At 37.2% G+C, this 19,599-nt stretch overlaps 2 protein-coding genes and 1 long non-coding RNA gene across 3 annotated transcripts; 2 read left to right on the top strand and 1 right to left on the bottom strand.

The window, feature by feature from the left end:
* Positions 1-5,631: 5,631 nt before the first annotated feature.
* On the bottom strand, positions 5,632-13,120 carry LOC109061389 (SH3 domain-binding glutamic acid-rich-like protein). Its single transcript, XM_019078500.2, has 4 exons — positions 12,339-13,120; positions 9,004-9,189; positions 7,768-7,848; positions 5,632-7,577 (listed from the first exon to the last, which is right to left on the bottom strand). The coding sequence occupies exons 1-4, from the start codon at positions 12,381-12,383 to the stop codon at positions 7,542-7,544; spliced, it is 348 nt and encodes a 115-aa protein (XP_018934045.1). The 5' UTR covers positions 12,384-13,120; the 3' UTR covers positions 5,632-7,541.
* Positions 13,121-13,245: 125 nt separating this feature from the next.
* On the top strand, positions 13,246-16,054 carry hmgn6 (high mobility group nucleosome binding domain 6). Its single transcript, XM_019078499.2, has 6 exons — positions 13,246-13,403; positions 14,186-14,212; positions 14,331-14,360; positions 14,709-14,756; positions 15,020-15,142; positions 15,318-16,054. The coding sequence occupies exons 1-5, from the start codon at positions 13,389-13,391 to the stop codon at positions 15,122-15,124; spliced, it is 225 nt and encodes a 74-aa protein (XP_018934044.1). The 5' UTR covers positions 13,246-13,388; the 3' UTR covers positions 15,125-15,142; positions 15,318-16,054.
* LOC122134720 lies at positions 13,418-14,070 on the top strand. The gene is made up of 2 exons (XR_006153067.1): positions 13,418-13,882; positions 13,995-14,070. It is a non-coding gene; the product is annotated as an uncharacterized LOC122134720 (long non-coding RNA).
* Positions 16,055-19,599: the final 3,545 nt, after the last annotated feature.

Below are 19,599 nucleotides of genomic sequence, written 5' to 3'. Positions count from 1 at the left end.
ATAAGTGATACATTGAGCATAATGAATTCATTTATCAGGCTTGAAAATTTGTCACAGAAATAAAAGTATTTCTATTTTATTTATTTATTTTAACGCTGAAGTGTTATGAAAAAAGCCTGCTTCAGTCAAGACTGTTTCATTTGTAGTCACATCACATTTAGATTGAATGATAATTTCTCTACTTTTATAAAAGCTCCCGAACAAAAACCATTATTATATTTTTATGACATAGGCTACGTGGAGCTAAACTATCAAGACGAGACTTATGACAGATAAAATATGTTACTACACGATTGTGATAGAGAATAAAAAGCTGACGTCTGATTTCTCCAAGTGGTCGTATTTACCATGTTTACTATGGTAACGTTAATACCTAGCATGCATATTCTTTTGCATCGCTTATAAATATTTCTGCCTTTTATGGTGATTATAATCCACATCGGATTGGATCGAGTTATTTCAAACACTCGCTGCTGACTGAAAGTGAGTTTTGAGCTCAACTTATTTTAAAAAGTGTTTAATGCTGGTGTTATAGCTGTAGCTTTATGAAATGATCCGCGGCTCTGACGCGCTCCAGATGCAAAGAAACTCCGCCTTTGTTCATAACCACTCCTCTAGCCCCAGCTGGCCCGCTTTGGCCCAAGGTTTTCGTCGGGCCAAAAAAACCCTGGCCGTTGGCCCCGAGGAAGCCCCGATGAGGCACGATCAAGCCCCGGAAGTGACAGTGGAAACGCGACTGGCCCTGGCACGCACTAGCACGCCCGCTTTTGGCCCGACAGTGGAAACGCGGCTAATGAGCCTCATCCACACAGTCCAGACCACATTCACTCAGACGCTCTATCCTGGGTTTACTGTTTATAATGGATCTTCAGTGAAACTGTGTTGATGAATCAGAATATACTGACGAGAGATTCTACCCATAATGCATTGATCTGGATGTTGAATCAGTAACAGTGAGATGTTATAGAGTCTCTTCTTCTCTCTCTCTCTCTCTCTCTCTCTTTTTTATGATTGCATACACACTAACAGTTGTAGTTGAGTGAAATATAATGAATCTTCAGAATAAGTCTGCAAAACTACAAACACATGATCTGCTTAACACTAAACACAGTTCTGTATGGTAGACACATCATTCAAAACAAACAGCCAGAGGTGGACAAAGTACACAAGTTCATTAATTAAGTGAAAGTACAGATACTGCTAGTCAAAAATTACTCCATTACAAGTGAAAGTTGTAAAGACTGTTTTTTACTTAAGTAAAAGTACAGAAATACAGGATTCCAGACTAACTGTTTTTACTAGGAGCACTGTAGCCCCCGACTTAAAATTTTAGGAGCACAAGCCGAAAATTAAGGGGCACACCTTTATCAGCCTGCAGTGCAATCATTGACATATATTTCCCATTTTAACTGTATTACTGACAAATGTTGTGATAATAAATAGACTTATTCATAGAAATTACAATGTGCTATATATATGATAAAATTACTATTGTTTTGCATTTATAAGTGCAGTTACTAATAATATTACAGGTTTACGTTTGACAGTAAAGCACTAAGCTTGAGATGGGAAGCTTACAAAATGTATTTTATTAACAACAGTAAAATGTTATCTACAAACCCGATTCCAAAAAAGCTGGGGCACTGTATAAATTGTGAATAAAAACAGAATGCAATGATTTGGAAGTTTCAAATTTCAATATTTTATTCAGAATACAACATAGATGACATATCAAATGTTTAAACTGAGAAAATGTATCATTTTAAGGGAAAAAAAAAAAGTTGGGACAAGGCCATGTTTACCACTGTGTGGCATCCCCTCTTCTTTTTATAACAGTCTGCAAGCGTCTGGGGACTGAGGAGAGTTTAGGAATAGGAATGTTCTCCCATTCTTGTCTAATACAGGCTTCTAGTTGCTCAACTGTCTTAGGTCTTCTTTGTCGCATCTTCCTCTTTATGATGCACCAAATGTTTTCTATGGGTGAAAGATCTGGACTGCAGGCTGGCCATTTCAGTACCCGGATCCTTCTTCTACGCAGCCATGATGTTGTAATTGATGCAGTATGTGGTCTGGCATTGTCATGTTGGAAAATGCAAGGTCTTCCCTGAAAGAGACGACGTCTGGATGGGAGCATATGTTGTTCTAGAACTTGGATATACCTTTCAGCATTGATGGTGCCTTTCCAGATGTGTAAGCTGCCCATGCCACACGCATTCATGCAGCCCCATACCATCAGAGATGCAGGCTTCTGAACTGAGCGCTGATAACAACTTGGGTTGTCCTTGTCCTCTTTAGTCCGGATGACATGGCATCCCAGTTTTCCAAAAAGAACTTCAAATTTTGACTCGTCCGACCACAGAACAGTTTTCCACTTTACCACAGTCCATTTTAAATGAGCCTTGGCCCAGAGAAAACACCTGCGCTTCTGGATCATGTTTAGATATGGCTTCTTTTTTGACCTATAGAGTTTTAGCCAGCAAGGTCGAATGGCACAGTGGATTGTGTTCACCGACAATGTTTTCTGGAAGTATTCCTGAGCCCATGTTGTGATTTCCATTACAGTAGCATTCCTGTATGTGATGCAGTGCCATCTAAGGCCCCGAAGATCACGGGCATCCAGTATGGTTTTCTGGCCTTTACCCTTACGCACAGAGATTGTTCCAGATTCTCTGAATCTTTGGATGATATTATGCACTGTAGATGATGATAACTTCAAACTCTTTGCAATTTTTCTCTGAGAAACTCCTTCCTGATATTGCTCCACTATTTTTGGCCGCAGCATTGGGGGAATTGGTGATCCTCTGCCCATCTTGACTTCTGAGAGACACTGCCACTCTGAGAGGCTCTTTTTATACCCAATCATGTTGCCAATTGACCTAATAAGTTGCAAATTGGTCCTCCAGCTGTTCCTTATATATACATTTAACTTTTCCGGCCTCTTATTGCTACCTGTCCCAACTTTTTTGGAATGTGCAGCTCTCATGAAATCCAAAATGAGCCAATATTTGGCAAAACATTTCGAAATGTCTCACTTTTAACATTTGATATGTTATCTATATTCTATTGTGAATAAAATATAAGTTTATGACATTTGTAAATTATTCCATTCCTTTTTTACTCACAATTTGTATAGTGTCCCAACTTTTTTGGAATCGGGTTTGTAATTTTTATGTACAGAATATATATATTGTACACTTGTTAGTGACCAACAACTTCAGTGATTATGTGTGATTTAGTTGCAAATTGAAGAATTATTTGTAAGTTTTTCAGAGCACTTTGTGACTTTTCTTACTTCATACACACACAAAAAAAGACCAAAACTGACCAAATCTGATTTCTTGAAGATTTGATATTTTATAATAGTGATTTTATAATTGTTATTTTATTATTTCAAAATATAAAGGAAAAAATATGAATAACTAATAAGCCAATAAGTGCTCCTCTGCTGCTATCTATAGGTTATAGCCTAATGGTGATTTGATATATTTTTTTAAATTTTACATAAATTTTTGTTCACCGCAGTGTATTTTGGTCATCCCATTGAAAATAACATTCAAATTGGATAATTTAGGAGCTTTAAAGTGCTGGAAACAGTTGTGTGAAATGCTTGTAAGTCAGTGAAAATTGCTTGAATTTCTCTCTCAAAAGGCTGAACAAACCCTGAAATTAATAATGTAATAACGTTTGATTATTTCTGCCACAACACCATGGTTACAGTTAATGTTACTGCTTCTGGTTTTCTACGTCAGCGCCGTTTGATCTGTTTAGAATAAGAGATTTCAGTGCAGAATTTGAATGATTCTCACTAGATCTCTCAGCAACCTTTATTCTGAACTGCGTCCTTTAGGGGTCGCTATTAACTCCTCATTAATATAGTGGACAGTATCTCCGCCTGTCATGTGGAAGACAGAGCACAGAGATTGTTCCAGATTCTCTGAATCTTTGGATGATATTATGCACTGTAGATGATGATAACTTCAAACTCTTTGCAATTTTTCTCTGAGAAACTCCTTTCTGATATCGCTCCACTATTTTTCTATTTCTGTGAAACTATTTCTGTGATATGTCACCTTTAAGATAACCAAAGGCCCCTGGGCTACAGCATTGCAGTGTGGGTTATTTGGTAATCAAAAAATACAATTTCCCTTAACTGTTTGTTTACAGAACGCTGGTGTCACTGCTGCAAACTCCCATATAAATAATTATTCAAAAAATATAATTTCCCTGCAGCCAGTGGGCCCCCTTTCCAGTGTAGGCCCCTGGGCTTCAGCCCCTTGAAGCCTGTGCATTAATGTGCCCCTGGTGTTCAGAGAAAATAAGCCATATAGTTTCAGAAATTGTAAGCAATTTTAAAAGCTGTAGCCTAATACTGCATCTGAAGTTCTGCCACTGTAAAAGCATGTCAGAATAAATGTGTGTCAGACAGTATAGACAGTATAAACAGTGAGAGCAGTGTGTGTGTGTGTGTGTGTGTGTGTGTGTGTGTGAGTCCTGCTGAGTGACCATGTGTTTCTGTGCTTTTCTGTTGTTCTGTCACGAGTCGCTGTTTTTATTGTCATGCATTTAATTGTTAACCATGGAACTTGTTTTTATTTTTAGGTTACAGCTTGTTATAATTATTGTGTAAAATGTGTAAATGACATGCAATTTCAATATGGTATATCTCATGTTACAGTTTTAAAAACTCTTGGCACAAAACTCCAAACTGATCACACTTACAACACAGCTAGTCATAGGGCTGTAAATGAAGATCTGAAACACACCAAATATTAATTAACATCAAGCCGGTCTTCAACATTTGGCCATACAGTTCCATCAGCATCACAGTGGATGTCCTCGTTGTTCATGCAGCTCCTGGCATGACGAATCCGGGCTTGACATTTCTCTCAGTGACGTCACTGCAAGCCTCATTCATGGCATGAAGAAAGGTGACACAGGTATAGTGATCATACACCTTCCACCTCCATGCAGAGAAGAATTCCTCAGATGGGTTGAGAAAAGGCGAGTGTGGGGGTCATGAACTGATGAAAACATTCCTGAACCAGCTCTGCATGATGGAAACTGACATTGTCCCACACAATAATATAGATGACAGCTTCACCCTGACAGGCCTGCTCAAACTCCTTGCTATCAGGTGTTCAGTGATGTTTGACAGTCTACGGCCTACCACACCATCTTCACATGCAGCCACGGCGTCTGGTTTTTTCCCAGATTGAAACCTACCTCTTCAGCAAAAATATACTTGTGTTGGTTCACAGCAGCATCCGGCTCCATCACTCTCTTGTGTTCTGTCTACACTTCTCTGATGAGTCGGTTGAGGAACATGTCCACCACTGATGCAGGTTTCTACAAGTCTATCTCACTCCATGATTGCACAATGCAAATTCTCACACACAATTCTGCTTATATGGCATGTAATTGTGATCATCAGGCAACAGTATTTAGTAATAATTGGGATTAATTATAATATGTATATAAAGCTCTTATAGCAGTTTTTACCTTAATTACCAGAAAACAATCAGACCATTTGAAAATCTATGGATATAATAAATGAATCATTGAATAAACATTAAGCTCATTTGAATTAAATGATAGACAAATCGTATTAAACTGAATGATAAGAGATGCAAATCAAGTTTGATATATTTATTCTCATGCAGTACCATCTTGTATCACATGTACATCTATATGTTATGAAGTGCATTACTGAATATAGGATTACATACATTATGATATTTAAGTAAATATATTGTCACACATTTTAAGTGGCAATTCCTTATGTATTATTCAGTGTATTCCAATATATTAACACAATATATTTTGTTAAATCATTTAATATATTGATCATTCATATATAAGGAAATATATTTTCTTTGCATAAGGGTAGATGGAGACAGACAGATGGCAGCTGTCATATCAAAAACCGGCAGTGTAAACAATGGCCTTACCTTGGTAGAGACTGCCAAATGTACTGTAAATTACTGTACAGAAAACATTCATATCAAATGTTCTTATTACATGTTAAAATTATCTTGTGTGAAAATGTGTTCAGCTGCAATGAAAGCATGAGCTCAGGATCTGAAAGAATGACAGCTGGTGTGGTCGTTTGGATTTTTGTACTAAGAGTTTTGAAAATGTATACCTTACACATTATATATATAAAAGTGTTTAGTAATTTGCCCTTAAAAATAGAAAATGAACTCTATTAGTACATGAAGGATACTTGAGGAAAACATGCAGTATGAAATATACACATAAATCTTTTAGTAAAAATAATGAAAAAACCTGTAAAATATAACTAAAAAGAATATTTAAACATACAAAAAATGCAAACTATCATTGCCAAAATTTAAGAGTTTCTAAAACCTTTTTTAAAGACCCAGTTAAACAATATTTAAGAAATAAATGGAAGGGAACATAATATGTCAGTATGTTCTCAAAATGTAAACGTCTAAAGAGAACACAATGAGCCGTGTTAGTAGCACTTTAAAGTTTTAAAATACAACTTCCAACCAATCTTCAATACTTTTTAATTAATTTTATATATATATAAAAAAAAACTAAAATACTGAAATAACTTTTACTGTACCTGATCACATGTAAGTTTTACTGTTTTCTGATCACACTGCACAAAAGTGCTGTTCTTCTGCAGAATTTTTGTCTTGTTTTCCAGTGCTTAAATGTCTTAAAGACAGATGCAAAAAAATTTTACAAAAAGATTTATATATTTTATAAAGAAGTCTTGTTTTCTGAAAAAATTATATATATAAAAAAAATAATTTTTGATTTAAAAAAGTGACATATCTGCTGATGGGCTCAGAAAATCAAATTATTTAAAAGGAAAACAAGATACAGATATTGACAGATATTTGCTTGTTTTAAGCAATAACTCACTTTTTTTTGGGGGGGGGGGTCATTTTCTCAACAATATATATATATTCATGTTGCATCTCAAGTAAATTGAAGGAGGTTTAGATATTTGTATTGGAAAAAAAGAAATAAAATTAACGTTGATATTCAATTATAGAAGACATTCAGTTATATTTTTTATAATTATTTTCATTCATTCAGTAAGTTTTATTATACTTTTTTTGCATGAAACATTTAATGTCCTGACCATGAATTTGAGACTTTCTGCTCCAAAGATCTTTTAAGGTTTTAATGTGTGAAAGGCCGTTTTTTTTAAACCCTGAATATACGGGCACATATTAAATGTAACTTGAACTGCATACATAATCAAGAAGATTCAAGTATTAACATATATAACAAAAACTGCATGCTTAAACATTAGAAAAAAATGATTAACCGTCAAATCTTGACAACAAATTAAAATACTACTTTGCTCATGTCTATTTGGACGACAGGAGAAATGCTTTCTTTTCAGTTTGAACAGTTCAATCAATAAGATGGACTTTTGAGTGGACAAATAACTCATAACATTCATCACATCACAAAAGTTCATGGATGCAAAGAAAAAAGAAATGATACAAAAAGGAACTCAATCATCAGAAAGTGCAGGAGTTCATCAGCTCTTCTCTAGATTACATCTGTGTTTTCTTAGACAGCGCTTCTGCTTCCTGTGAAGAAACACACAGAAACCCACCGAATCAGTTCCAGTCAGCAGTGAGAAGCTGTTCAGTACAGCAGAGGAAAGACTAGAGCAGTGTGTGTTCATCCGACGGACATTAGCACTACATTCCTAGAGCGGACGCATACGGGACACACGCGCTGGGAATAAAGGGGCCTTTATGTCCCTCAGACACCTACCTTTGAGCCTGGAGGCGCCGTCAAGCCCAGAAACGCGTACACAGCGTTGTCCTCACGAGCACAGAAGAACGCCTCATAGTTCTGGAGCACAGAAGCAAAAGAAAGCACTGCTCAAATCTTACAGTCGGACTCCGAGACAGTTTGAATCAGTCAAAACACCAGATGCCAGTTAAAATGATATTTGGAAATGACCTGTGCAGAAATGTGTCTTGCTTTGCATTGAAACAGACACTTTTAATGTATTAGTGTAATCTGTGAACTTCATGCTTCATATGTTGGGTAAACTAAATCATTTTTGTTTTTAAACTTGAAAACAATAATCACAGGGAATATTTTGGGTCAAATCTGTTAACCTGGAAAATAAAATTCTATCATCATTTATTCAGCCTCATGTCTTTCTAAACTTGTATGGCTTTCTTTTTACTGGGAAATACAAAAGAAGACATTATGAAGAATGTTTCAGTTGTTTTTGTTCGTGTTATTAAAGTCAGTGGGATCTACAACTTTCATGCTCCAAATGATGATCAAAATTTTATTTCATGACATCGTTAATTTTATTGTATGGTATATATAGTTATCATCATATAATTATTTTTGTAAATTTTATTTTACTTTTGTTATTGAACATAAGAATAAAGAAGGAAATCACAAACAATTGGATAAATTTACAAAATACTGTAGAAATGTAATATTCGAATGTAAAAATAAAACTGCATAGTCTTCACTGTATGAATTAAATGTACATTGATCCCTATTAAAGCTGCTTGAGTTATTTAGTCAAATCGATGTGTCATTTTCTCTTTTAAAAATATTATTAGATTAAAACAGGAACTAAAACAGTGTTTTAGGCAGAGAGGTGTTCTAACTTGTAAATGAGCATAATACAGGCACTTTAACAAAAAGCATATACTGCACAAAGCTTATATTAGGCTGCTGTTACTTTAGGACCTAATGCACAGATACAGTAATAGTGTCATTTCAGAAAATGTAAAATATACTGTACCAGTCCATTAACCACCGTTACAAGTGGAATGTACTGATTTTATGCTACCTTAAGTCCTTTTTGGAGCTTGTGGGACCCTTTGACTTAATATGGACAAAAACAGCAGAAATTCTTTGAAATATACAGTTTTCTGTTCTGTTTCAGTTTTTATTTGGTTTTAATTATTACTTATTATTTCATAATGTTTGCTTTATAGTGTGAGTGTGAGCTACTACACAGCACATAATACACACCCCACAGTATCTGTCCTCGTTGAAGATCTGAGGAGGCAGAGGGTTCCCTGTGGCTGGCCGGGAATCCTCGGGGACGTGTTCTCGCATCCACTTCCTGTTGTCTTCATCAGCTGCGATGTCACATTCCTCAAACTCGATCTTATTGGCTGCCAGGAAGCCCTTGACATCCTGCTGCTGTTTCTTGATCTGAGGGAATCAGAAGATTAAATCACACATTAAAGTGATGGACTCTAATTCTGCTGCGCTCAAACACGGTGTTTTGTGTGTGAAAGCCATATTAATTACAGTGGACTTCACGAGTATCAAATTTGGTTGAGTATCAGTATCAGTTACAGCCTTTTCAGAAAATTAAGATATGAGCATGACCATTGCTCTGGGGAAGGCTTCAAATAAAGTGCTAAGAACATTAAAAGGGTTCAAATATGCAGATGCTGGAAAAGCAAAGATTGTGCAGGAGCTGGAGGACAAACAAGACACTTCTGAAAAACTATCACAGACACACAAAAGAGCTGTGGAACGTCCAGGCAACAAAACTTGAACTGGATATTCTGTTAAAATGAATACCATTTTGTGTCTGTATGCATATTTGTGTAATTGTTGATGTTTCTTATGCTCTAACCAGTTTTACTTTCTCTCCAGTCTGACTCTTTTTGGTACTCTTGCCTCTTTGTGTAGGAAACAAAAGTTGTACATTTTTGTATCATATCATTACATGACTCATTCAGCTGAATGACCTGTGAACTAAGAAAACTGGAACTCTTACCCATTCAGTTTTTTGTAGAGTACTCAAATGTAACTGGCTAAGCAGTGCAACCATATCATCTCTTTTTGCCCATAATACAAGTGAGAAATAAAATACAAATATTATGAATTATTAGACTAACAGTGTTTAATCACTCAACGGTGTGTGGAGAATAATGGGGGAGGCACCCTCCTCACTGAGTTCTTATAGAGCCTCTGGCCCTCGAGATACACTTTCTTTAGAGTTAAGCTTCAACCCTGAACAAACACACTGAGCACCTTGATAAGCTCGTTCAGGTGAGTTTGATCAGGCTTGGAGCTCAACTCTGCAGGAAAGTGGACCTCGAGTCGTCCACCCTGTTGTCAGGATCTGTGAGGGAGGACTTAAATGCAAACGAGCAGTGACAGGGTTTATTCACAAAACAGACAAGGCACAAGAGGGCAGGGAAGACGTGAAACAAGTCCAACAACAGGGGATACAGGAAACAATGACGGGCCAGTGGAGGAACACTGCTGGAACCAGCCTTGGATGACTAGGGGTCAGACAGCTGCTGAGGAGAAGGCAGGACCAGGCAGACAGAACCAGGTGAGGCACAGAGAGCTGAGATCGGTTTCTTGAAGAACACCAACTCTGAAGCAGTCTGGCTGCCAGGCAGAGAGAACCAGCGGGCAGGGAACCACAGGCGGCAGGGCAGGGCAGGACTGGACTGGGGAAACACAACAGACAGAAACACACCACAGGACAGGACAAGACACAACCGGCACGCGAGACAACGCGAGACAGGGAACAGGAAACCTGAAGCAGAAAATGAACATGAGAACTGATAACAATTAAAAGTAACAAAACAAATAATAAAAGGGAAAGGAAGTTAACTAAACTAAAAGTAAAAGACTAAAAAGCACCGAACAAAATGAGAGACTACTAGAGAAAAATACAAAGGAAACCAAAATGAAACTAAAGGAGATTTGAAAAATAGCAAAATCAAAGAAATGTAGAGCTAAACTTTAACAAAAAGATACTCAGGAAGTAGCAAAGACTAAACTTGACTTAAGACCTATTCGGACAGCAATTGTTTTCAGGAGGACTTAAGTGATTTTCACTATTTACAGGGGGTAGTTGGTGATTTAAAGGGGTCATATGATGCGATTTCAGTTTTTCTTTCTCTTTGGAGTGTTACAAGCTCTTGGTTCATGAAGAAGATCTGTAAAGATGCAAACACTAAAGTCTCAAACCCAAAGAGATATTCTTTATCAAAGTTAAGACTCTGCCACGCCCCCCTGAAACCCCTCGTTCAAACACCCCCCACATCTCTACGTCACTGTGTGGAAATATTTGTGTAATTCCTCCCAGATGTTCACGCAAAGAAAGAAGGTGTGGTTTCAGTAACACAGTTAGTGTTGAAGCAGCATGTCAGGGAGATGTGTGTGTATCAAGGAGAAAGCAGAAGCACTTTATTTGGCCTTCCAAAAGTAGATTAATTTAGGAATCTTGAAGATTACTTACAACAGAACAGCAACACATTTGACCTACAATAATGTACAGTATTTAAAAAAATAATGTGTTTTTTGAAGTACAGTGCATTCAACAGATTGTACTGTTGTTTGACAACATTCTGCTTGTTAAACTTCTGTAGCTGTAAAACTTCTCAGAAACACTGGTTGCTTGTTCCTTATGTAACACGTAAACTGTTTCAACACTGAAAGAAATTGGAAATTGTCATTTCAGAAAAAATCCACTCGCCACCGGGGGCTGAAGTATGGACTAGTCAGGACTAGTGTCGTTCCAGAGTTACATAACTTACAGTATCTGGCGCACAACAGTGTTCTCTAACTCACCAAATTAGGAAGAGTTTGAGCCAAACGAGCTGCTGGAGGAAGAGCTCCCTCTAGACACACATCTAAATACTGTTATTTCACTCTTCAACAGTTAAGATGCAAATAAAACATAGGCCTACTCAGCAGACCTGGAATGGCCATTCTGAGTCCGTTCTCGTGCAGTTATCATCCAGTTAAATGCACCTACTGTTTTCTGGAGAAGTCTTGAGCAGAAGTGATTATTTCCAGCACACGATGTCAGAGGAAGTGGTTACATTAACTGTCAACTTCAGCACCATATTTAGAGTTTGTAGTGACTGTGTTTTCTCTCTGAAATTTGCATGAGGACAAAAGACTACTGTGGTCTAGCAGTATATTTAGTGCTGATATTACTTTTGCTAATGTTTTCAAACTACCTATAATAAGAAAAATAACAGGAAGAAGTAAAATAAGAATACTCTGTTAGGCTACAACCAAACATTTCCGTGATTATCATAATTTCCGCCAAAATGTCACATATTTAGTGTCACAGTTTTGTTGCTACTACACTAAAACTGTGGTAATTTATTACGCGTCACCAACGACATCATAAAAATAAATAAATAAATAAAAGAATTCGAATGACAGTGAGTGTGCACTCTTCTTGCACTGTTTGTTTCTATATTCATTTATAATGACTTTACTGTGGTAACAATAATTGTTGTTGCCCTAACTGTGTTAAATTTTCTCGAGGAATGTCTGGCTACAGTCGCGTGTTCGCGTGCATCCGAAGTTCTTACCGATGTTGATCCGGAGGATGACGCGATGAAAAGTTTAATCACCATAATGACAGATTCCTCAGATGCGTTCCAGCTCAATAACAGCGATGATCAAACTCCAGATTCAGCTGATCCCGATGAGAATCTGCGCTTTCCAGTCAGAGTCCGTCACTCCTCCTCAGCCCCGCCTCTACTGCGAGACACACTCTTCCTGCTTCATCACAAACACACCGAGACGGGGTTTCATCAAACTGACCTGAAGTCTTCAGCTTTCTCAAATATCTTCTGGCACACGGCAGTTGTGACTGTATGCACTCTAAAAATTAAGTTTAATTTATTGACAGTCCTGTTATTATCTTCACTCAGTGTTATATGTGAATTGTGAAATATAAGAGTTTTATGTGCTCCCTTTAAAATCTGTAACTCTGTTACACTTGTATCTGTGTTTGAAATGTTTCCAGCGAATAATGTTGCAGGTTTAACTTTCGTGTTAATTTGTAACACCGAGCGAGCGACGCGACAAAGTAACAGTTCGAGAACGATGCTTGTTACACGCTCGCGCGCGACTCGGGGGCGCTGCTCCTTTGTCTTCTTTTTTTTTTTTTGGTTTAATAATCTTGCGAAACAAACCCTAAAACCCGACTCGATTCCAGGGCGCCATCTTGAGTACAGAAATCGCAGAAATATATCACCCCGTACCTAAACGGCACTGGAATCGCAATAAAAAATAAAAAAAACACTCAGAGGATCGCAGATTGTTTTTCTTCGTTAAAACTAAACTGATAAACACACACACATAAGCTGTAGAGGAATTAATACTCTCGGTCAACAGTTCTTACGGTTCTGTCGACATTTATCATAAATACCGGCTCTTCGTGTCTGGCTCTCAGTTCTCAGCGCTGATTGGTCTGTCTAGGCATCAGTCAAGCTTAAGCCACTCCCCTTAACCCATTCAGTCACTCGCTGTAATGTTCCTCCGTGTTTACTGCTGAGCCGAGCACGTATATGCGAGTTCTCTTATAAAGCAGCTGTTTTCCCTTGTGTTTCGCAGAGTCTCTTTAGGAATCCAACATGCCTAAAAGAAAGGTAACGCATGCTCGCTCACACACACACATACAACACAACACACTCCTCCATCAGGGAGGCGTTGTTCGGAGCTGATAAAAATATCCATGTTTATTCACTGTATTGCAAAATACAGATGTGCATACGTTTATATTATTTAATAGAATATTATTTATATTATTTAACACTGAAATTTGCGTCGCGTATTTCTGGATTTGTACAGCGTGTGCGATTGCGCGCTCAAGTTTGTTTGCTGGCTTCCATTACTAATGGAGTCATCCGTGCTGTGCATGAAGAAACTAACAACATCAGCCACCAACCGTCCACTCGTGCTAAAGATGACCTGTGCAATGTTAAAGACTTAACGGATTCAGAACAGGCTGATATGGACAATAAAATAGTGTTATTATTATATAGTCTTTGTTCTTGTGAGCAGATAGCTGTAATGGCGCTAGTGTACCGACAGATGCTCCTCGCGCAGCATTACATCTAAGGGATGGGTGAGCTGAAATAAACTCAGTTGGGTTTACTTATACAGGCCACTAGGTTCCTTTACTGTTTTTATAATGTGATTTTTTTTTTTTTTTTTTTGATCCCAAATTTTACTTGTAGTCCACTGTATGAAGAACGTTTGGGTATGATATGTCACAGGTCACATGAATGAACTACAGTGTCCTGCACCCACTAATAAAAAAGTGTATATATATATATATATATATATATATATATATATATATATATCTATCTCTGGTGTCTGAATAATTTTTGGTTTGACTATATACATATATATATTTTATTCACAGAAAGCAGACAGGGATGCCAAGGATGAGGTAAAATATTGTCATGTAAACTGTTAAAATGGCACTTGGTAACTTTGTTAGTTTAATTGAAATATTTCCCCTTTATTTATAATTGTGTGCTTTTTACTAATATGTGTCGTCTTTTCAGCCTCAGAGGAGATCTGCACGGTTATCAGCAGTACGTATATTGCCATTTTCATATTGTTTCTCTGTGTGTGTGTGTGTGTGTTTAAAACAGGTTGCTAAATAGACTGGTTACAGGAATCATGTATATCTAAAATTCCCCACCAAATCTAATATAAATGAATAAATCATTAATGAAAATGTCAATTCAAGTTTTAAAATGAATTCTTACTGTAGAAAATACAGTAAATACTGAAATACCGTAAGTACACTCAATACTGGAATTTTGTTACACATTTTATTTTTGATTCCCATTTTCTGTCTTTGTCTTATAATATCAGTTGAACAGTGTCTCAACATATATCAAGTATGTTTTACTCCTCAGCTGTTTTTCCATTCATAGAGACCAACTTATGTGAAGGCTGAACCCAAACCAAAAAAGACGACTAAGGTAAATACTGCCAGATACCTAACAATCCAGCAATAAAACTTAATATTAGAACAGTGTTAGTTACTTAGTCAATTTATCCCGTAAGCAATGCTACTTTGCAGCATATTCACAGACAAAATCACAATAGGCATATACAAACATACACCATGTACAATAAATAAATCGTTTCTGTGTTACAGCATTTAAAGTAGCGTTATTGTGAGTCTACATGCGTGCAAATAATCTGTCTAATGTATTGTTGCCATTGTTCACTTCCTCTTTAGAAAGACAAAGCAGCCAATGTCAAAAAAGAGGATAAAAAGAGCAAGGTGAAGGCCAAGGAGAGCTCAGAGTCTGCAGCCAGCGAGGAGAACCACTCCGAAAATTGAGAGACCAAGACCAACACGGTGTGTTATAATCTCACCACACTTTAGACTTTCCATAGAACATATCTTAAAACTTTACTAAACACATTTCAATTTCGTTTTGAGTTGACTGTGTGGAATAAAATCAATGAAATGCTGTTACACTAGGATGTTCTTCATATCTTTTGATGATTTCTTCCTCTCAACCCATCCTCAGGTCACAAAGACTCGTACAAACGAAGGAAGTGAAATCTGAGTAGCACTATTGCCTCCCATCAACACTGTCATCACAGCTCCTCATCACTCCTAGTGTTGTGTCGTTGTCCGTCCTCCAAGGCATATCATTCACAGAGAAATATTTTTATCAATGGTTTTATAAGTATCAGCACAGGTTTTTTAGCACAAAATTAAGCTAAATGCTGAGCACCCTGTAGATCTGCAGCGATTGTTTCTGCAAGAATGCCACACTAAAGGTATTTTTAAATGCCATTTATTGTTAATGATAACTTATTTGGTCTAGAAAAATCATACCTGCCTCTAGCGTTTGGAGTGTTTCCACATCTCTTTATCCTCCTTCCTCACACTTATTTTTCAGGTTTTTAAAAGTGGTTATAAACGGCAGGGGGGAAATTGACTTTTTTAACCTTATATATTTTCTTTGCTATTTAGTCATTTGTCCTAGATTTTCCTGTATTATTCTTAAAGGGCGAGGTGCACAACCTTCAAGCAGAGATTTTAGGGAGCTGGTATATATTTCACTGTATCTTGACAAAAAAATAAAAAATAAATAAAAACATCTAAAAATTAAAAATGCAGCTTATTAAATATGATTTTTTTCATGCAAATTGTATTTTTTTTTTAATCATGTGATTGACGTGTTGAAGTCTGCAGGTTGTTATGTACACTCTGATGTTGCAGTGTCTGCTAATAAAGAAAAGGGTGGAATTTTCCTCACTTTTGCCTCTCCCTTTTTTATTCAGACATTATAAACTACAGCAATAAATTTGACAAGAGATTCTTTAAAGATTCATTGACCTCTGCTCACACTGGACATTCTGGTGTCACTAACCTTTACACAGAACTCTCATTTAAAGAGACAGACTTTGAAGCTTGCATGTTTTGCAATCGCTTAACCTAGTAAAGCAGAGTGTTAACTCAAAAACATGAATTAGATTGGGAAACGCACACTAGGGGCGGTGTATCATGTTGGGGAATAGTCAGGAGAGAGTAAGTTTCTTTGCCATGTTTGACATGCATCCTCTGTGGGCGAGCTCTGCTGATTTACAGTGATTACACAACAAACTAGTTATGATCAGGGCAGTTCATCTTTCTCATACATACTAACAAAGTCCTTTTGAACCTGCAGTTCTGTGTTTGGAACATGGACACAAATGACTGAAAACTACCTGTTAGCAATGCATGGAGAGGAGGAGTGCACGCTTCAATGCTTTGAAACACAAGCCCAGAGAATTTTCTTCACTCTTCCAAATTCCGGTTTGGCCCATGCATCAGCACTTATACGTTTCTGAAGGACACACATTGTCCCAAAAGTCAATGAAACTGAAAAGCAACATAAAATGAAAGGAATGAAAGCATGATGAGAATAACAAAACAGAACTGGGGCAAGAATCAATCCTTGCGGGACGCCATGCATCAGTACAGCTGAGTTTGAGGAGCATTCTCCAAATACATAGAGAAGCTTCTGTCTTTATACTCATATGAACACACCTCTCAAATTGAGCAATACAAATGTTAAGGTTCATTGTTTTGAAAGCAGAACTAAGTTCTAAAAGAACAAGAACTGTTGGGTAATCAGTGTCAGTAGTCAGAAACACATTATGTAGGACTGTTACCAACTCAGTCTCAGTAGAAGGATGTATTCTAAAGCCAGAATGCAATACTTCAAATATGTTATTTCCTTCCAAAAATATTTGACAAAGGCCTAAAATGTGATAAAACATTTGGTTCTAGATTTAGTCTTTTAATCAATAGTTTTAATAAGGGGTCGCTTAAGACTGATACAAGTTGCAAACCAAACCAAGTGGAAAATGCAATGGCTTGGACCTTCCCCTGGTCCATTTGTACCCCCTCAGGACTGATGTTATATCCGAAAAACTGGATAGATGACTGATGGAGCTCATACCTGCAGTATAAGGAAACACAGAATGCTCCCACAGCTTTCCCAGCACCAGCACCATATGTTGACAATGTCTCATTCCAGGAGTAGATGAGGATGTTGTTAATGTAGATGACGACAAGGTTCCACCTGAACAAGTTGTTCATGAATCGCTGGATTACAGAGGGAGCATCAGTCAGGCCGTACGACCTGATCTTATATTCATAATGGTCAGGGCAGGTCACAGAAGTGGTCTTCCACTCATCTCCCTCCTGTATCGTGACACTGCTCAAGACCTGCTTTGAAGCATTGGGCGATATGCTCTATAGTCATATCATCCTATCGTCAGCCTGTTAGATCGGCGATACACGATATTATCGTGCTAATTTATTTAATTATTTACTTAGTTTTATAGCCAGAGTGTGACCCAACTGTAGGGTATGGCTAAAAACAGCCTAATGTTAGTGTAATCTGCACATTATATTTTATTAATCAAGTAGCATATGGATGTCATGTCATGAAATATGTATATGACTGAATTTGTATTTGACATGATAGTTAATTAGAAAGATTGTAAGTTACTTATTTTAATGCTTACATTTCCTCATTTATTCAAAATAGCAGCTAGAGAAAACAAGCAAAGAACATTTACATTACTAAAGAACATCAACACTGACTTCAATCTAGCGCAAGTTTAGAAACACTCCCATTATAACCAGTGAAGCCATCTACACTGAATGACGAATAAATCTGAATTTAGTTAGCGAGTATGCACACTGAACAACAAATCTCCAGAATTTCAGCGATGATTCATCCGAACGCCTCTGATTGGCCACTGCATTCATAAACTCAACATAATCGTGTGTGATTGGTTATAAGGCGCAAAAGAAATATAATGTGACAAATAATCCCTAATATTAATTAGATAGTATTACTAGCCTGATAATAATAATAATAATGTTGCTATCGTCAAAGGCATCAGCCACAGGTGATATCTCTAACTATCATTGATACACGATACTATCATCTATCAGCACAGCCCTAGTGTTTTGTGAGCACTGTCACTCCTCAAAGTAGCTTTAGAGCTGTGGAGGACCAGAGGAAGAGGATATTAGTACTTGATGTTACGTTGTTAAAAGCTCTATAGTCAATGCAGGGACTCAAACCTTTCTTGGCCACGAAGAAGGAATTTGAAGTGGCAAGGGATGTAAATGTATGTATTCCTGGTTCAACACCTCCTCCTGGAAGCAGGTTTCTTCCCACACTAGCACCTCACCTTATTAGAAGATGAGGAGGTCTCACAGAGCATTCTAAGGTAATATGGACACCAGCTTCACAGTAAAAAACACAGTCTTTCATGCAATGAGATACCCAGATAGTGGAAGAAATGGCCGATTCCCTTCTTGTCATTGTAGTTGGAGAGATGCACACAGAATTAAGTTGCATTAGTGCAGTTCTTGACTGAAGGTGAATGAGGAACGTGTGTAGGATCAGTAGTCCGGGAAGAGCCTTGTGTTTGCATGACAGTTATAATCTAATGGCTAATGGCAAACTTCAGAAGGAGGAAGTGAGATACGGTGATCTCAGTTAGTTACTTTATTAGTTTATAGTTCATTTGTATAACCAGCTACAACTGGTTTATATCAATTTCAATACCAATACTCATATAGAACATTGTGCAGCAAAGCCTCTTTCTTTAAATCCTTCATTGTTCTTGGTCGGGTCCCACTATTGTACTTACAGGGACAAATTGATCCATTTTTAACCTTTTATTCTTCAGAAGACCTTGCTTCCTAAAGGAAGGGTTCCTTCAGGTGACAGCAAACACTATATATATATATATGTTTTTTATTATTAATATTATTATTTATCTTACCTTCTGTTACATCAAAACAATCTGAAAGACAGGCAGTTTCACAAAACACACTGTTGCAGCCCTTGCCTTTCATAACACAATTTTAGTGTTTGTTGCCATCTAGTCACATGATCTACGACTACAAGTACATGGAGTAAACTCGACCTCTAGAAAAAGCTTTAGGAGCATTTTTATTAGAAGTTTTTGCTAGAATTTTTAGTATTTTGTAAAAGTGCTTTAGGGTGCCTCCTGCCCTTTAGATCACTATACTTTGATATAAGGAGTTAGGATTGGGAAAAATAAAATTTGGTTACACTCTATTTTGATAGTACTCTTTAGGCATTCTACTTACTCTAGTAAAATGCCTAAAGTAGTCATCAAAATAGTGTTACCTAAAATTATCATGTTTGCTTCCAAAATAAGGAACAGTTGGGAAGGGGGATGGTGTTAAATATTCAAGCTGGTAAAACTGACCGTGAGTTCCAACAGAGGGCTTAAAGCAGCAGCAGTTTCCTGAAAATAAAGTAC

The sequence above is a fragment of the Cyprinus carpio genome, chromosome A21 (genome assembly GCF_018340385.1).
Source record: "Cyprinus carpio isolate SPL01 chromosome A21, ASM1834038v1, whole genome shotgun sequence".
Lineage (NCBI taxonomy): Eukaryota > Metazoa > Chordata > Actinopteri > Cypriniformes > Cyprinidae > Cyprinus > Cyprinus carpio.
This window is presented reverse-complemented; position numbering and strand designations above follow the sequence as displayed.

Coding starts and splice junctions, on each gene's coding strand:
- LOC109061389 (XM_019078500.2), bottom strand. CDS start 12,383: ATGGTGATTAAACTTTTCATCGCGTCATCCTCCGGATCAACATCG. Junction 9,190..12,338: donor CATCCTCCGGATCAACATCG/GTAAGAACTTCG, acceptor TGATTCCCTCAG/ATCAAGAAACAGCAGCAGGA. Junction 7,849..9,003: donor ACGAGGACAGATACTGTGGG/GTGTGTATTATG, acceptor TCTGTGCTCCAG/AACTATGAGGCGTTCTTCTG.
- hmgn6 (XM_019078499.2), top strand. Junction 14,213..14,330: donor ACAGGGATGCCAAGGATGAG/GTAAAATATTGT, acceptor TCGTCTTTTCAG/CCTCAGAGGAGATCTGCACG. Junction 14,757..15,019: donor AACCAAAAAAGACGACTAAG/GTAAATACTGCC, acceptor CTTCCTCTTTAG/AAAGACAAAGCAGCCAATGT.